This window comes from Echinops telfairi, unplaced genomic scaffold, assembly GCF_000313985.2.
Source record: "Echinops telfairi isolate 266 unplaced genomic scaffold, ASM31398v2 ScPeMD7_11;HRSCAF=52, whole genome shotgun sequence".
NCBI lineage: Eukaryota > Metazoa > Chordata > Mammalia > Afrosoricida > Tenrecidae > Echinops > Echinops telfairi.
This window is the reverse complement of record NW_022103908.1, coordinates 34,533,220-34,552,607: the sequence shown is the minus strand read 5'-3', so window position 1 is coordinate 34,552,607 and position 19,388 is coordinate 34,533,220. Positions and strand designations below refer to the sequence as shown.

The 19,388-nt window shown below is 39.3% G+C and overlaps 1 protein-coding gene across 1 annotated transcript in view; it reads right to left on the bottom strand.

The window, feature by feature from the left end:
- The window catches only part of NAA16 (N-alpha-acetyltransferase 16, NatA auxiliary subunit), a 100,962-nt gene that overhangs the window by 4,120 nt on the left and 77,454 nt on the right, over positions 1–19,388 (bottom strand). Inside the window, exons 11-18 of the mRNA XM_045287090.1 lie at positions 17,310–17,479; positions 16,609–16,761; positions 12,604–12,732; positions 6,091–6,304; positions 5,198–5,391; positions 3,807–3,915; positions 3,282–3,380; positions 2,880–3,023 (exon numbers count right to left, since the gene is read on the bottom strand). Of these exons, the coding sequence (XP_045143025.1) occupies positions 2,880–3,023; positions 3,282–3,380; positions 3,807–3,915; positions 5,198–5,391; positions 6,091–6,304; positions 12,604–12,732; positions 16,609–16,761; positions 17,310–17,479 (1,212 nt within the window). The remainder of the gene's footprint in view (positions 1–2,879; positions 3,024–3,281; positions 3,381–3,806; positions 3,916–5,197; positions 5,392–6,090; positions 6,305–12,603; positions 12,733–16,608; positions 16,762–17,309; positions 17,480–19,388) is intronic.

The window sequence follows — 19,388 nt, the reverse complement described above, 5'->3', positions numbered from 1 at the left end:
TTTATGATGAAGCTTGGGTGGGAAAATGGTGAAACCAGGATGTTTTACCAACGTTTACGGGGACAAGGCAGCAAAGAAATGAGCCGTTTACAGATGGATGACTCATTTTCAGAAAGAATAGGCAATACCGAAGATGAGGTCCAAAGTGTCAGGCCATCCACATTACTTTGTGAGGAAATAACTCATCTTGTTTGCATTCTAACGGAAAGGGACTGGCAATCAGTGTCGGCAAAAACTATAGGCACCAACTACAGGCATCTCCAGTGGCTCCGCTCTCCCCATCCTCACTGGACAATTAAAGAGCCAACTTTCCAGTCAATAGGTATCAACACTGGCACCCTAGAGCAGTGAGACACGAGCCAAGCTTTCAAAGGGCATTTGAAACGAGTGGGATGCGATTCTGAAGCACTTCTTAGAAGAACTGTAGCAGGCGAGGAAACATGTTGCTGAAGACAAGCACGGAGCAATGGTAACCCAGAGTGGACGTGGTCCCATCAAAGCAAAAGTAAACTCAGCAAGAGCTAATACCAGTTTTGGGGGATGATCAAGGCATTTCGCATGTTGGCATCTTGCATGGAGAGCCAAAGAGAGTCGTGAGAAAGGTAGCTAAAACTTTAGCCCGAGAGTGCCCAGGAAACGTCATCAAGACAAAGCTCATTCCAGCTCATTCCTCTCCTCAAACACGGGCAACCGTGTGCAAGTTTCTGAGAAAAATCACAAGGCAGGTCTTATAGCCCCGATTGGGCTCCTTCTCGCTTCCATTTCCTAATCTTTCAAAAGCCTGAAGGGGCATCCGTTTTCTTCTGCTAATACTGTAGAAAAGAGTGACTGAGGTGGTTAGACTCCCAGGACCTTTGGTCTGCAGGGCTGGTATCATTACTAACAAAAGTACCTTGAACTTGATGAGGCTTATGCTTACAAATAAGTGATTTTAAAAATGTTTATCTTTTAATTATAATTTGCCACACTTTAAAGTCCCTTTGTTTATTAGTTCTTTTATCAGTTAAATATCTTTAAATATGTTTTTCCAACTGATCTTTTAACTTTATGCTTTCATTTTTATATAATGGAAATTATTTATCTTTTTCTTAGAATTTCATGTAATACTTGGATAGGCATTGCCCACAATTATAAATCTTTTCTTCCATGATCCTATATTCTTAAAGAAAAATTCTTGTCTCCACTTGCTACCAGTAAGTGTTACGATTTTTCAAAGGAATTAATTTCTCACCCATTGGTATCAGAACTGAAGTGTTTTCCTTGTAAGAAGAAAGCCTACGTGGACATGGTTAACTAATTCGCTTAAGGTCTAAATAAAATTATGGCAAGTACTTCATTCTATCCCCAAATTCTTTTTCTACAGTCTTTGGTCCAGTTTTAATTTATCCCACTCGTCATTTTGTGAATTTGTATACACTGCCTAAAATCCTTCCCATAGCAAGGCAGAATATAAATTCTCAAGGTAAAACAATATGTAAAGTAATAAAAATATATTTTAAAAACCTGCGAAACCAAAACACCCAAAGGTAACCATTAAAATTTTAATAAATAAGTATATTGTATATTCAGTTCTGCATGCATATTATTAAAGTATCCCTGTTATTATAAATCCTCTGAATAAACATAATTTTCAAAGACTACCTGATATTCTAAGGAGCCTGGTGGTGCAGTGGATTAAGAGTTGGGATACTAAGCACAGTGTCAGTGGTTCAAACTCACCAGCCACTTTTTGGGAGAAAGATGAGGCTTTCTATTTCCATTAAGATTTAGGCTTGGACAGCGAGTGGTCAGGGTAAAATATGAAAATAATAATTTATCAAGAGGTCACGAGGGTGGAAGGGAGGGAAAAAAGAGAAGCTGATACCAAGGGCTCATATAGAAAGTAAATGTTTAGAAAATAATGATGGCAACATATGCACAAATATGCTTGATATAATTGATGTATGCATTATTTGTTATAAGAGCTGAAAGGGCCCCCAATAAAATTATTTTTACCCTTACAGAAGGGTCTCGGGGAGGAGATGAGCCAGTCCGAGTGCGATGTAGCTACGATGAAACATACAACTTTCCTCTAGTTCAATGATTTCCGCCCCCCCATCATGATCCCAATTCTTACAATATGATCCCAACCTTACAAATAAGCCTAGACCAGAGGATGTACACTGGACACTGGTACAGATAGGAACTGGAAACACAGGAAATCCAGGACAGATGATCCCTTCAGGACCAGTGGTGTGAGTGGGGATACTGGGAGGGTGGATTGGAATGGGGGAACGGATTGCAAGGATCTACATATAACCTCCTCCCTGGGGGACGGACAACAGAAAAGTGGGTGGAGGGAGACGTTGGACAGGGCAAGATATGACAAAATAATAATTTATAAATTAGCAAGGATTCATGAGGGACGGGGGAGGGAGGGGAAAAATGAGGATCTGATGCCAGGGGCTTGGGTGGAAAACAAATGTTTTGAGAATGATGAGGGCAATTTAAAAAAAGATCTTTAAAAAAAAATAAAAGATTTAGGCTAGGAAACCCTAAGGAGAAGTTTTTCTGTCCTACTGTGTTGTTGTGAATTGGAGTCTACTCAATGAGCCTGGTATTCCTCCTGTGACTCTACTGCTGCTTTTCCAAGGGCCTGTGCCAATTCCTTTTGAAACAAGCCAAGTAGAAGGGTGTTTGTTGTCCACATCCTTATAATATTTGGGTCTCCTTTTTGCAAACAACGTCAGAAACATTTTTTAGTGTGAAAGATCAAATGGTATGGTTGGTATGTATTTCCTTTTCTCTGAGAATTACTGAGGATCGATACCTTTTCAAATGTCTGCTTTTCGTACCATTTTAACTTTTTCCATAAGCAACCCTGGGAGCTAAATACTAACCTGAAAGTAGATGCTGAAGAGAGGTAGCATTATGTTTGAGAAAATCCTCATTGAAACTTTCCAAATCCTTGTTGACAAATATTTTCTGCATTTCTTGAGAGAGAACTTGATTAACAATGTCTGGAAGGTTACTATGATTAGACACTATAAGATGAAAACAATTGAATTTCCTGTTATTGTTGGTTCAGATTTCTTTTAGCAATTCCTTTGGTTTATCTTTGTGCTGATTATTAAACTTGATATAGCTTACATAATAAAGTATTGCTGTACCTTTAGAATCCAAGTACATTCTAGACTAAAAATGCCCTAAATTCTAGCAATCTTTACCAGCATATTTTTATTTAATCGTATATAAACATACATTTTCACTTAATCATACAAAAATTACCTTTTTATACTTACCAGATTTAGAAAACTTAATCAAACATTCATGTAGCCATGGGTTATTACTGTTTATGGCAAAAGCTCGTTTGACAGACTGTAGCATCAACAGAAACTTTCCTGCATCAGAAAAAAAAATCACTACTGATGTCTGTGATTTTCTTCACTTTGTTAGCCTCACCGAAAATCCATAATCAGGAGTTACCTTTGCTATCAAATACCTGGGCAAAATTAAAAGCTGACTTTTGTTATCAAAGATCAGTTTTATTTTATAAAGAAAAGTTTGGAAAAAAACTTGAATGATTACATCAGGTCCATATTAGTCTGTACGGTCATTCAAAATAGTCTTAAAATGGATTTAACTGTAATATTCAAATTTATAACCCAACAAAGTTTAAAGCAGCACAGGAAAGAAAAGAGGAGATTTTGTTAAAATAGGACTATGAGAAATAAAAACTGGTCTAACCGACAAAGAGTATACTGAACATGGTCACTGTTAAACATACATAGGATCTAAAGCCAAACTCAATCCAAACTGTTCGTTACCTTTTCTAAAATATATTTCAAATGCTAATAGATGAGTGTCAATATTATCAGCAACAAGGTTCTTAAGAGGTATAAGGAATTTGATCGCTTCTTCTAGTGGATTTTCTACCTATTTTGAAACAAAAAAAAGAAAAAAAATTTTTAAGTGGCTGTACGAGCAAAATCTTCCCATTATACTACATAATTTAATCGGTTTCTTTTTATATCACCAAATAAGCAGCACGATTTAATTTTAAAATATTTTAAAACTATCTATAACAAATACAAAAAAATACAAAGTATATAGACAACCCCTTTTTAAAAATGGAAATAGTTCTATTGTTTTTTTATAAAATCAATACTATTTTATAAGAATTGAAGAAAATACAGAAAAGTATTCTACATACTTGAGATGATATAACAAGTACAGTCTATAATACTACAAACATCTAAAATAATAGGACAAATACAACAGCACCATATAACTGGGGGGAAACTATGACAAATTTGAACACTTACATTTGATTAATAGTGAACAAATCTGAACGCTAAGTATTTCTCTAATCTGAGCCCTAAATATCTACTGACACTGAGAGAGAAATCTAGAAATGAAGTTCATGTAGTAGACACTGTCCGCTAGCTCGAAAGACAGGGCGCTTCAGTGAGCTAAAATCTATTCCACAGCACACTGCGCGAGTAAGAACAACAAAATGCTTCTCTCATTTTTAACAGGTATTCGTTTTCCATTGCTGCTTTAACAAACTACTACACTTAGAGGTTTATAGAGTTCTGGAGGGTAAGCATCTGACATGGGTCTCACTGGTTGTGCCGATCTAAATGTTGGCAGGAAGGACTATGTTTCTTTCTGGAGACAATCCATTGTCCTGCCTTTTCCAGCTTCCAGAGTCTGCCTGCAATCCCTGGCTTGTGACACCCCTTCTCCCTTCTCTGTCTCTCTCTCACACTCACACACAAACACTCATTTCCATCTTCAGACCCATCAGCAGGTTGAGCACTTCTCACATGGCTTCAGTCAGACCCCTTCCTCCTCCCTCTCCCATTTCCAAAGTGGTTACACTGGGCCCACCTGGATAATACAGGCACACCTCCCAGGCTCAAGGTCAGCCGATCAGCAACCCTTCTGCCTTTAAGTGATCATGTGCATAGGTTTCAGGAATTAGAACTGGGATTTCTTTGGTGGCCACTACTCTGTTAGGCACAATGAGAAACATCTCTGCATCCTGTGTATTAGCAAACATTGCCTGTTATCCCTCACAGGTAATCTTAGTGAAATGAAAACACTGAAAGGGCTTCTGATTTATAGATTTAAATAAATTGTATTTATATCCAAAGCTGCACCCAATGAACATAAATTTTACCAAACAACATAAAGACAGTTAAACTCATCCCACCCTTTCTAATCTTTCAGGTATAAATTCTTCCTTGAGACCAGTGGCTTCTTCCTCTTCTTCGTCTCTTTTTTTCTTTGGGTTTTTCTGTTGCCGCTCCCTTTCTGCATGCTTTCTCTCTTCTTCCAGCTTAGCCTTTTTCTGAGCTCTTCTCTGCTTGCTAAGCATTTTCTTCAATTCTTTGGCAGACAGGTTTTCTATAAACAGCCAAATGAACCAAAATTCTCATTAAAGCAGTGTTTCCATTTCCCCACACACTCTTTGAAATTACCTTAGAATATAATTTCTGGGGGAGGCAACTATACAAATGTTTTTAGAAAATGTATCCCCAGTGATAAGCACAAAACCTGTAAAATGGGCTGATATCACCAACTATCTTTTTGGACTATTTCAAGTACAAGTGAGATAACACACATACATACATTGTGGGCTCTAAACAACGTGAAAATATTAGGAATAAAAGAATGCAAATCTACCTCCAATGCTACTCATTTCTTAAATATTCACAGACGCTAACATTTTCCAAGCAATCTTATTTTCAATAAAGCAGTTTCTAGAAGGTGTGAGAATAAATACTCTTCCCTAAGCCATTTTCATTTACAATTTAAAACAAAAAAAAAGGATAGGAACCCAGCACAGAGACATTGCCGTTGTCCCTGACGTGGTCTCACTGAAGGGAAAATAAAGACCACTGGTCACTTCATCCAAGTACTCAAAAGTGCCAGTGGCAGAGAAGCCCACGTGGTAGGTGTGCCCCACTTTCTTGTTTTAGCATATGGTTTCTAATATTGTCTTCCTATCCATCTGACATTAGATCACACATAAATGAGTCTGAAATACAGTTTTTAATATATATAATATATACATATATTTTACACAAATTCTTTTTCAGTTACCTGAGTTTATTTCTTGTTGTTTGTTTTCGTTGGTTAGAGGATTATCATACAATTTCAAGTATATTTCAATTGCTGATCTAGCAGCCTTGAAATAGAAGGCATGTCTTCTGAGAATATCTTCTAACCTCAATAGGTCAACATAGGCACGAAGGGTCATTTTTCTCATGCAGTACGTATGGAAGTCAAATTGATCATCAGTTATCTCAAAAAAATGCTTCAAAACAAAACCAAAAAATTATTCCTTACATTTATGTCATAGTGTCTTCTTTTGAACAGAAAATTGTAAAAAGCCTAAAGAACAATTTAAATAATCACAACTGTCCTCTCTGGTGCTGAACACTCTGAAGGACACCAAGTTCTTTGCATCCAACTTCTGTTTCTCTTCCTACAGTGTGCTTAGTCCCTATAAGCCAGTGGTTCTCAACCTGTGGGTTGCGACCCTTGGGGGGGTCAAACGACCCTTTCATAGGGGTCGGCCGATTCATAACAGTAGCAAAATTACATTGCTGAAGTAAATAATGTTATGGTTGGGGGAATCACCACAACACGAGGAACTATATATTAAAGGGTTGTGGCATTTAGGAAGGTTGAGAACCACTGCAATAAACCATGTTTTGTGGTGATGCTCAGCTTCCATATAATAACTCATATGATCAAATTGTTCTTTAAATCTGGAAATTTGTATATATCAGTATTTTTCTGCTAATGAAACACTTTTCTTCGTGTTTCCTAAAAACCTGCACGACAGAGTTTCACGAGCAGCTCTCAGTGCAAAGTGAAAACATGCAGCGTCACACTAAACGTTTACAAAGAGCTCTTCTCGGGAACGTGCTCATCTTGGCCCCACTGGCTGGCATAGGGTCCACACTAGGCAGGCTTTCAACAAGCACACTCCTTGCCAACAAGAAAGATAACCTGCTTCGGTAGCACACGGATTTGTACATTCTCCAAATTTCTTAAGAGTCTCAATTACTGACCTAAACTAGGAATAAAGAAATCGTTACAACCATTTCTAAGGCTGTTTAAAGGATAAGCGTATATGCCAACAAACATTCCACACCAGGAACTGCTACCCAACAATAGATCATCTCCCTCCATAACGGGACCTGTTACCTCCCTACTTTCCATTTTAGCTGACAGTCTTAATCTGGAATCACATATTAAAAGATAATAGCTTGATTTTGGGCATGAACTCAAAGTTCTTATGGAATTCTCAAAGGATCCATGACACCAAAAAGGGTAACAACTAATATGGAAAGGAGAACACTGACCCCACCACCCAATAAAACAACGTTATCTTTGTATTTTCCATGTATTTAAAGCTCTCTTGTCTTTATTTCCTATGTTAGCCCCTCCAACTACCAGAGAAAATAGCGATTTCAAGACCAATATGGGCCAGGTTCTCCTATACTTCATCGTCCTGGTGTTTGGGGGCCTACTAACTCATTATGCAGTGGACATACTCCTAATTGGCCAGTATCATTCGATAATTTTAGTTTTCTTGGTAAACAGAAGGAATCCTTGGATGAAGCAAATAGTTAAAATATTAATGTTAAGCAAGATGTTAAGCTGTTAAGCGAAAGTCTCAAGGTTCGAGTCTACCCAGATGTACCTCAGAAGTTGATCCACTTAAAAAAAAAACCTGCCTTTGCAAGAGCTATGTACACGGTTCTCTGGCACACACAGGAGGGCCGTGAGTCAAAAATCAACTCAATGACAACTGGGACTGGTGGAAGTTGGAAACACGGAGACCGACAATCACATTAAGTACCTGAGATGTTCAGAGGAAGTTAAAGATGGGAAGAAGGAAAAGCACAGAGTGCAGAGGGAAAGAAATAGAAGGCAAACATTTCATTTAGTTTACACTCATCACTTCAACACTTAGGCCTTAACGATGTGGCATTTCAAGACTGCAATTACTCTCCATCGGTAAGGCAAACCAACTTACAAACAATAATAAATAGTTAAACTTGCTTTCAGTTTTAAAAATCATAAAGTTGACAGTCGTTTTCCTGGGGGTAAGTAAAGTCATATCTACACACGAATGTCTTCAAATTCAGTGCAATTCAAGGAAAAATGGCAGTGCTGAAAGTCCTAGGACCCATGAGGCGAGCACATCTGAGAACTTACAGGACTCTTAGGCTGAAAAACATCTGCATGTGTAAAATGTCAGACACAAGCTTCAAGAAGTAGCCCCAGCAGCATGGGTACACATTAATCCAAAGTTGAGCCTCAGATAGTTTTAAGAGGGGAGGGAGCTAAATGGAACCACAGACAATGAAGCCTCTTTGTCAGTCACAGCTCACAGGCTGCCTCTCTCCAGTGGATGTCTTCCAGACATGGGGACAACTCATCCAACTCACCCGCTTTGCCCAAAGCTATCCCAGTTTGGCCGCTGACAGCTCTGCATCCTGGCAATCCCCTAGGTCCCAGGCAAATTTGAATGGCTGATCACCCTACAGTAAGCTAAAGAGCAATGCATAGGACACGACTAAATTAAATTATGAGGGGAGAGGTACCTGCAGTTATAGATTATTAATATTTTTGCTTTGGGAAGAAATGGTATACTGTACAATTCTACACATAAAAAGAACTAAAACATCTTGGGTTAATTTTTTAAAAACTTTTTTGGGGGAGCACACCTACAGATACAGAGGAAGTTACAAAGGTAGCACAGAGACACACACCCCGCATCCCCAGATCTTCCTGAAGGCTGCAGCCTATGTAACTATAGTACAATAGCAAAGCCAAGAAACAAGTATTGGTGCCAGGGTATGGTTCTACTAATTTTATCATGTGTACATTCATGTAACCACTACCACAATCAAGATACAGAACTATCCCATCGTCACAAAGATTTTCTTGTTATTGTCATGGGTTCATTTGTTCGAACCACATAAAATATGCTGCAGAGCACACACGAGAACACTGCTGTCCCTGCACGTTAGCCAAACCTGGTGAGTAGGACTGTGATGCTGTGGGCTCGCTGCAGACAACTAGGAGTCCACACCTTAACATAAAGCCCGCAGCTTGAACACGCTTTCCCTCATCTGAAACACTAGTTCTTTCTTTCTTTCAGGGGAAAGAAGCAATTAATGCTTCTAGGAATTACTCAAATTATCAAAATGAAGCTTGAATCACAGTAAAACAGTCCTATATGAGAACAAGCCACCTGCAGCTTGAGCGTGCCACCAGTTTTCTGTTCTGACTCAGATTCTAGGTGCAAACTACCTCTCCAAGTTTTCAAATAAGACATAGAAATAGAAACAGAAAAGAAAAACACTCTATACTTAACTCAACCAGGGTAACAGGGAACTCGATCTCCAATTCTATGGAATCTGTCAGTATAAAGCATCTATCAATTTGATAAAGATTAAGATGCACAAGAAAACAGTTATGAACTTCCTATAGTTTTCATCTATCATGAAACCAATATCATATCAACATGTTTCAGAAATATGTCTTGGTTGCCTGTCCTGCTTTGGATATAAATCAACACACTAAAATGATGCAAAACCAACTGCCTCAAGTCTAATACTAAAAGGAAAAGAATTCAGTTCTTGAAAGACAAAAAAGAATTTGAAAAATTATTCTGAACACAAGTGTATATTCAGTATTTTGAGGAAAGCTGTCATTTAAGAAAATAAAATTCAAGATTCAAACATCAGCTTGGTCTGGACTGTAACCTTTACCATGTACATGCACACAATCCTGTGAGGAGCAGGATGAAGACAGGGAAGGACTATGCTGAGTCATCCTAGAAGTCTAAAGTTTCAAACCCACAAAGCATCTGTGCCCAAGCTAAACTACGTTCGTGAAAGGACTTCTGAAAGAATCCCTAAAGGCACAGCATTTAACTCCGATTGTCTTCCTCCAGCTACTAAATAGAAAGGAAACTAAATGAATACGAATCAAGCTTTATTTTTGAAAGGGGCTCATTTTCTAACTAAATTTAAAATCCAGGCACAAAAGTAACTCTCATAGATACCTATCACAACAGATCTTTGAATTTCATAATTATTCCCAAACCCTGACAATTATATTAAAATAAGGATTTCTTTTGTTAATTTTATATGCAATTAACTTTAGAAGCACTAATCATTCAGTCAACAAGTATTTAATGATCTTATCTGTACTAAGCTCACATATATTTCTATGTATAATTACCAAGCAATTTAAGTCTTACTACTTTTACTAGATTCACTGTAAAAGGATTAGCTGAAAAGTGGTATAACAGCCACAGCAGACTCTTTTCTGGTTTATCTGATTCTAGGTCTTCCTATTCGTGACCATTAACAGAAAACTCTAAACAAAGGGAGTGAAAAGTTTCTAGCAATAATTATGTTAATGTGATGATTTCTGCCATGCTTTAATCTCAGATGGCCAATGACTTCTATAATTTTTTACTTCAAAAATGTTTTCTACGAAACTCATTTTAAGTTTTAAACTCATCACCAGTCATGGTGATGTGAAGGTCACTTGGGCTGCGATCCAGCCTGACTGGCAGTTCAACACCACCAGCAACTTCTGGGGAGAAAGATGGGGCTTTCTACGCCTGTAAAGAGTGATAGTCTCAGAAACCCAGGAAGGGGTCACTGTGAGTCAGCAGGGACTTGATGGCAGTGGGTTTGCTTTGTGGTTTATTTTTTCACACTAGAAGTACTTCCTCTGACACGATGGAACTTTATTCCATGCTACCCAGTCAAAACTTTTGGAGATGCATAATCTCCATGAAATTTAGTAATAGTTAAGCACTACTTATATTCTAATAACTCTCAAAAAACATTTTTAAAGAGAGTAATATGGTCAATAATGTTAGGAGGGATGGAAATTTAAGTTTAAAAAGTTCCCAATTAAAACAATCCTATAGGGTCACTATCCTGGTGGTGCCGTGGTTACACGCTGGGCTGGGGTCTATAAGGTCGGCAGTTTGAAACCACCAGTGGCTCTTTGCAAGAAAGATGGGGCTTTCTACTCCCATAAACAGTTACAGTCTCAGAAACTCACTGGAGCATCAACTCAATGGCAGTGAGTTTGGTTTGGGTTTTGTAGGGTCACTATAAGTAGTCTTCATAGTGTTATAAGCTAAAGTTGGACTGCTACCCACAAGGTCAGAAGTTCAAACCCATCAGTCACTCTATGGGAGAAAGATGAGGCTGTCTGCTGCTATACAGTTGTATAAAGCTTCGGGAACCCTATATTGAATCAACACAAGTCAGAATCAACTTTTTAGCAGTGGATTTGGGTTTGTTTTCTTAATTAGTGGATATTTAAATTTTACTTTCACTGAAGTATACGTACATTTGTATAGCACGGACCTGCTGAAACTACTGATCCCTGCTGAGTAGAAACAATCTACTTCTGACTGAGGATGTCTAGAATAATAAGAAGGTATCCTCTCTCACGAAGAGCGTTTTTAAGTGGTGGTCACCTCGGGTGTGCTGAAACCAGCTACGGCTCAACATTTTCGCTGCAGCACTACGAGCCGGGTGCAAGCAGCGAGTGTATGGATACTTCCCATAGCATCTGGGGGCTGTGCCTTTTCTCAGGGAGAAGAGGAGGAGGATTTCCCCGCAGATACAGCCCTCTAGCCCAGGCTAAAAAAGGCAAATGAACACAAAACTAGGTTACTTCTGAAAGGGCTCGCCGAGTCCTCAGTCCATTTCCCTTCAAAAGCCACCCTCTCAGATGCCTTTCCCTCCGGCCACCTCAGGAGTTGCACAGGGGAGAAAGGCCAAAGTGACTGCCAGGGTGCAGACATCAGGCTCACCTGACTACGATGCCTGTGGTTTTAAACTGCGGTCAGCATGGAACAGTGGTGTCGAGTGACGCCACAACTGACGGCTGCTGAGGACTGCCTCAAGGGCTGCATGGGCGGCTCTTTCCTCCTGTTGTCCATTTGGAAGGAGAATGCTTCAGAGATGACAAAGAACAGGAAAACAAAAATTCACACAAAGGAAAAGAAAAGTCCCCTCACTACACCTTTTTATAGTACGGAACAGTAGGCACATCACACACATCATCCTCAAAGCAAATCATACAGTGAGCCTGCAAACTGGCACAGATTGCTGTGCAAACTCCTGAGCGTGGGACAAGCTCCTGGAAGACACATCGGAGAGAGGCTGGCTGTGGACTGGATCCTGAAGAAAGAGGCGAGGGCTTGCCATCAGCTTGGGTGACCTTTTAGGCTAGCGATGCAAATCAAATGATGGCCCAATAGAGAAGAAAAACTTGAATTTATGTTAATAATAATGGTTCAGTAGTCAGCTGTGTCCTACTTCCCTCAGACAAAAATTTAGACAAGCCAAAATCACAGAAATTTGAGGATCCAGTAAAGCAAGCCTAAGTTCACCCTTAGTCTTAATGTGTGGAAGGCCACGATCAAGACTTCCCTGTGCACAACGAGGCTCGCAGAGTAGTGAGACGAGGCCGAGGAGCTCCTCTGTATGAATCTACCTGGTTTTGTCATCACCTTACAATAGAAAAGTTGAAGTCAAAACTTTAACAACTTACCCTTTCTACTTCATGGCATTTTTTCAGGGCATCTCCATATTTCCCCAAACGCTGATAAGCTGAAATACATTCTGTCTGAAACCACATACACTGCATTTCATTGAGATTGTCCATGGCAGATGTTCCTTCCTGGAATGAAAGCATTTCATGACTACAGGAAGCAAACAATGACACAGATGCTAGACATCTCATTAGCTCCTTACCAGGTAAGTGACAAGCGCTCTGATGACAATAAACAGGAGTTAACCAATGGAGGTGTGTCAAAAGATATTGCTACAAAATCACAGACTGCTTTATTAAACAACAGCATCAAAATGTGAAGCTGTGGTTACTCAACATATCCTCCCCCAAGGTCTGCACACCTCTGAAGGCAGTGTTCCCACCTTGCTGATGGCATCATCAGGGACTCAATAATGATCCTTTTCAAGGTTCTTTGCGTTTAGGGAGCAAAAAGAAGTGGTAAAAAGTCTGTAAATGGATAGGGTCAGTCCCCGTCCCCACCCCAATTCATGTGGGGACGGGCTTTACCACCCTTGAAGAATGAGCATGTACATTGTTCTGATGGGGGGGGAAATTCTCACTGTAACTTTCCCAGCCTTTTTCTCACCAATGCAGTTTTCTATTTCCTCAAAGCTTCTTCATAACAGGCTCCCACGATAATTCTGTGCCCTTATTTAAAAATCTATCAAGATTATCTCTTGGGAATCCTTCCCCTACCCTACCCTCCACCCCTCAAAAACATCAGTCACCATGACCTTCTGAACTGACTGGCCACTCTATCTTGAATTCACCTGGTCTAGGAAGCAGATCCATGCGGACTGGCCTTCTTTTCTGAAGGCACCCCAGGAGACTGAGATAAGTGTAGTCTCGATTTCTGTCTGCAGACACCCACAACTGCAGATATGCTTACACACACTTTGTATGAAATAAACCTATGCATGTATGAACTAGCAAACCTAGTAGCAATGTTCTTTACTCTCTCTTATCTTGACAGTGTTTACAAGGGCTCCTATTAGTTTTAAATGATAGAATGCTTAATGGTCCAGCCATCTATGAGTATTCAATATGCTACAGATTTTAAAAATGTCAAATAGTTCTGAAGCACCAAAACTTTTACTTAGATTATGACAATACTCTTTAAAAGCATTTTATAGCTTGCATTTTAAGCAAGAGCTACTTAGCCTTCCCTTGTTGACCCAGAGTCACTATTACGCACTTCTGTTATTGTCAAGTCAGCTAGGAACAGTACCCCTTCTGGTTATCTCCATGCCAGGTTTCCCCTGCACAGGAGGCTGACAGTCCTCACGGTCTTTGTGCCAGTGTCTGCTTCTACCAGCATCTCCTGCACTGTGCCAACTCACCAACTTTACCATTTCTCCTTCGCAGTAGGCTAACAATAACTGAATTTCTTACAAATATTTTAACTCAAGTTCAAGAAGAATAAGTTTAAGACATGAATGCCCTAGTTTTAGTACAGATACACTTGAGTTTTGTCAAAATTCAGAAAAGTTATTTTAAGTATATTTTATGTGACCCTAAGAAAAATGATAAAAGTACATTCCTATAAGTAATTTCCGTTCAATTTTCTGAATTCTCATTAAAAACCTCAAAGTGGTCACATTCAATTGTACATAACAGGGTCACTACGAGCTGGAACCATCTCAGCAGCACTTAATAATATGAACATAAAGCACATAGCTCAGTGCTTACTACGTATTCAGGTCACGTTCTATTTCCCCTCAACAAAAGCTTTGCAAATTATTTATTTATTGGCTTTTCAACACTTAAAAAATTTAATAAATCATTTTATTGGGGGCTCTTACAGCTCTAATAACAACCCATCCATCAATTGTATCAAACACATTTGTACATATGTTGCCATCAATATTTCCAAAACATTTTCTTTCTACTTGAGCCCTTGGTATCAGCTCCTCTTTTGCCCCCTCGCTTCATGATCACCCTCACCCTTGTGAACCTGGTAATGTACACTGTCCATTGTCTCCCTTCACCCACATTTCTGTTGTCCATCCCCCTGGGGGAAGGGAGCTGTAGGTCGATCATTGGGATCAGTTCCCCCCTCATGGTATGGCTACTCTCATTATTGGTCCTGAGGGGTTTATCTGTCCGACTCTGTGTGTCAAGAGCTCCTATCTGTACCTATGAACGTGCTCTGTACGCACAGTACTTAAAGACGGCCAGCGCAGGGTCACTACAAGTCACATTTACCCCATCGCAATGGGGGGCATCCGATGAGAAAGCACCTTTTAAGATAAAAAGTAAGTTGCAAATGGTCTACAGTAGTGGTCTTTGATGAAAATTAAATATATATATAAAACACACCATTTGTCACATATCTTCTTTTTTATTTATTTCTGTGCTTTATGTTAGGTTCCTAGTTGGCAAAATTGGTTTGTGGCCCATGACAAACGTAAAGGTTGTGAGTATGAACCCATTCACCTATACCACAGAAGAAAGGCCTGGTGATGTCTCCATAAAGAGTATTGTCAAGATAGCCTGTGGAGCAGTTCTACATGAGTCAGGAGCAACTTGACAGCAACAGGTTTGGCATTTGTGTTTGTGTTTATTTAGTTGTTGTCATCACCCCAAGTTGTCATCAAGTGCCACTGAGCTAGTTCTGACTTAGAGTCACAGTGTCAGTCCGTCTCGGCAAAGATTTTCCTCGTTTCTCACTCATCTCCTCCTGCCCGAGCACAGTGTGCACATTAAAGGCTCATGCTATTCTGTGGCTTCGGAAGCACAGAGATGTTTCCAGAAACATCCAGACACAAAAAGATCTGGTTAACATTTAAGGAAGACAACAAACTGGCCTCACATAGTATAGCAGTAACTCTATTCCATCTTAAAAAAACGTACTTGCAAGCACCAGTACTAAAGCCTTTAAGGTATAAAGTTCCTTGGAGATAATTTATTCCAAAATTTGGAAATAAAACTTACAAGCATAATCCCCTTATCCTGTCTCAATATCATGTTCAATGTGCATTATATAACCATTTCAGCAAGTTCTTTGCCAATCTATATAAATCCTTTTTTTTCCCCTCACGTGGGTTGGAAATATCTTCTCTAGTTCTATGCCCAATGGGTTTTCTTGGTAGGATTATGTATAAATTTCTATTTTTAACACAGTCAAGTACATCAGTTTTCTTCTTTTTAACATTTTGTACTTTATGACTTAAGGAATACTTCCTAGGGGAGGAAGGAAGGAAGGGACAGAGATTAGGGGGATGAGAAAGAAGCGTTCCCTATCTTAGAGCCCTCTAAGCATGTACTCCTATACTTTCTTCTGGAATTTTTAAAGGTTTGGTCATTAACCCACTTGAAACTGATTAATGTATGGTGTAAGTTAGGGAATCTCTAACATAAATGACGAATTCACCAAGCAACATATTCCCCTCTCTGTCTTTTGAAGTGCCTCTGGCCATCTATCAAGTTACTAAGTATGTATAAATCTGCGTTTGAGCTTTATATCTGTTCCATTGGTCTGTATACATATTCAACCATGAACATGTATGGATACAGTGGTATATTAGAAAGTCTGTGTGGGAAAGGACAAGAAAGAAAGGAAAAGAAATAGTTTAGTTCAACAACTTATGAGAATTTAAATTCTAGAATGTCACAAAGAATTTAGTTCTCCACAGGAAGATTCCTGGGAGCAATTCTGAAATAGAACACTAGGAAAGTAAAAATATTTTAAAAGTCAAAAATTAATAGTAAGAAAAAAAATTGAGAACTTTACACATAAGTTCTGAACTACAGCATATTGCTAGGTGTTTCTGTCAAAGTGCTTTGCTACTGTTATTGCCTATGAACTAGCCCCAACCAGAAACATTCACACCTAGTAAGAAACCACTGTTTGGATATAAATGAAATGGGACGTTTAAAACGATAGCAAGCATTCATTTGTATGAACTTTAGTAGCAAACATTACAAAAGATCACAGAACTTGAGGTTAATTTTACCAACTCGCTCACACATGCTATTTCCTACCCTTGTGAACTTGGAGCACATTTCCTCTGCTTCTTTTACCATATTTGCTCGAAGCAGATATTTTGCACATTTAGAATTAATGAATCTATCAGCTGTGTCCAAAGACTGTGCTTCATCCATCCACTTTGCAGCTTCTTTAAGATTACCTATATGCTACAAGAGATAAAAGCAGGAAAGTAATCAGAGCTTATGATAAAGAGAATCTGGGTGCAACCCACATCCAACCAAAACACATTCCCAACTGGGTGGATTCCCATTCATAGCCATCCTATACAGGGTTTCTGAAGCTGTACATTCTTATAGGCGCAGAAAACCTCCGTTTTCTCCCTTGAAGCAGCTGGTGGATCTGAACTACTGGCCTTGCAGTTGGTAGACTGATGTGTAACCCAGGATGCCACAAGGGCTCCATATAAATGCAATATAAGTTGAGAAAATTTATAAAAACCAATTTGAAATTTGGCAAGGTTTGTTAAATTTATCTAGAAATTTCTTGATAAATTACAATTTATATTTACTACAACCTGAATCAAATAACAATGATTATACCAACCACAACATGAAATCCCTTAGTATTATTAGAATGTTAGAAACACATTATAAGTATGTCTTAGAAATATTTTCTGTATAGAAAGACTGCCAATGGATCTTAAATTGGACGAATTCTTTATATATATATATTTTTTTAATTACTAAGATTTTACCTTGTAAATTCTTGCTTTTATATAGAATAACTCAATTAGAGTTGGAGTACTAGCAATTGCAACATTAGTATAATCCAGAGCCAAAGAATATTGCCCAAGCTTATCAAAGTGTTGGGCCAGGAAATAGCGAACCCAGAGCAGTGTTGTTGGGGGTTCTCTTTCACCATTCTCTGCAATCAAACAAATATAAAATTATTATATGAAAGAAGGTAACGTAAGGCAAATCAGGGCCTCCCCCTCATTTCACAATCGAATTAATAACACAGTAAAACAAAAAAGCTAGTAAAAATAATTTCACCAGGGCCTTTCTGCATAAAGGTCAGAATGTGGCAATCCAGGAGATAAGCAGATTGTGGTCTGCCCCCAAGCCATCTAACCCTATCCCTCTCCAAGTACTTCTAACCCCTGCCCCACTCCAAAGGCTTCTAACCCCTACTCCACTCCAAAGACGTCTAATCCCTATGCCACTCCAAAGAAACAGTGCTGGGGTAAAAGGAGGCAGCTCACTCTAAGGTTGCAAATCTTCAGGCTGAGGGCCTAGACGGCAGTTTAGAAAGCTCAAAAACCAGAGAAATGTGAAGAGATGCCTTTCACGGTCACTGAAGATTTCAACAGAGGCAAGATCTGCCACGACTTAGCATTTTCTAGGTCTCTACACTGAATCAGAGAAACTGGAAGTTGAAAGTTTGATTTTGGAATTCCAGTGTTGACCAATAGAAGATTGAGTCAATTCTGTCTCAAAGAGGCCCTAAAGGTCGGGCAGAACAGTCTCTGTGAGTCTCTGAGATTGCAACTCTTGATGTGAACAGAAACTCCTTTCTCCCGTGGAGTAGCTGGTAACTTCCAATGCTGAGCTTGTAGGTAGCATGGATGGCAGTAGCAGCCCAATGTATAACCACTCCCGACTATCTGACCAAAAAAACCCACCCTACAAACAGAGAGACCAGCTGGCCCAAGTCCTCTAACAAAAGATGTCACCAAGCCAGCTGAGTTCCATCCTCAAGCTTGAGCACAGAAATAAGAAGCCCTCAAAACAGACTGGAGAAGTCAAGACATCTCGGTACAAAATGAGATGGAAAGGGCACAAAGGAGAATTGATGTGCCCTATGTTGGAACAAACAGAACTGTCTCCTTGACTAGCTGACCCGATGGCATGACAACAATGTAAATGCACTGCAGAAAGAACACATAAAAACTATATCATGAATAAGCAGACTCTAGTCTGTTCCTCTTGCATCACCTGTATTTCTGGGAACCAAATATTATATGTGGGAAAGTCCTTTACTAAAAACTCAAGTGAATAAATGCAGAAAAACTGATGGGAGAAGTAAAATAAGGGACCTAGAAAAGTATCACTAATGGTTGTTAAGTCATTAGGTGAGATGCTGATGAAAACAGAAAACCAGCTGCCACTGAGTCATTTCCAAGTGATGCAACATCTGCAAGAGTGAAACCGGGCTCTGGAAGGCTTCTCAACAGTTGATTTCTCAGAAGTAGACGGCCAGCCTTTCTTCTCAGTGCCTCTGGGTGGACTCAAACCTCCAAGCTTTCAGTTAGTAAGTGAGTCCGTTAACTGTTTGCACTACCCACATCCTCCAAAGGGGCTGCTGAGTCCTTTTAAATAGACAGATTAGGTTGAAGAAGTCTGAACCCGATCAATCTAACATTCACAAGAATGGAGACAACAAGATTACCTTATGAACCCCCTGAGGTGACACAATAGGAAGTACACAGATCTTCCAACAGCGTTATATAAATCTGAATCTGAACAGGTCTATAAATTTAACTATGTGTTCACAAGAATGAATGGTGGTGAAATCTGCTAAATGATACCAAGAGAGCCATGTGTCAAATCCAGGATCTGTGACAGCCCACAAATGACTTTCCATAATATATATGATATTTTTTAAAGAGGGAGCCCTTTCTGCCTCTGCTGCCGCCATGGCACCTGTGAAAAAGCCTGTGGTGAAGGGGGGCAAAAAAAAGAAGCAGGCTCTGAAGTTCACGCTGGATTGCACCCACCCTGTAGAAGATGGAATCATGGGTGCTGCTAATTTTGAGCAGTTTCTTCAGGAAAGA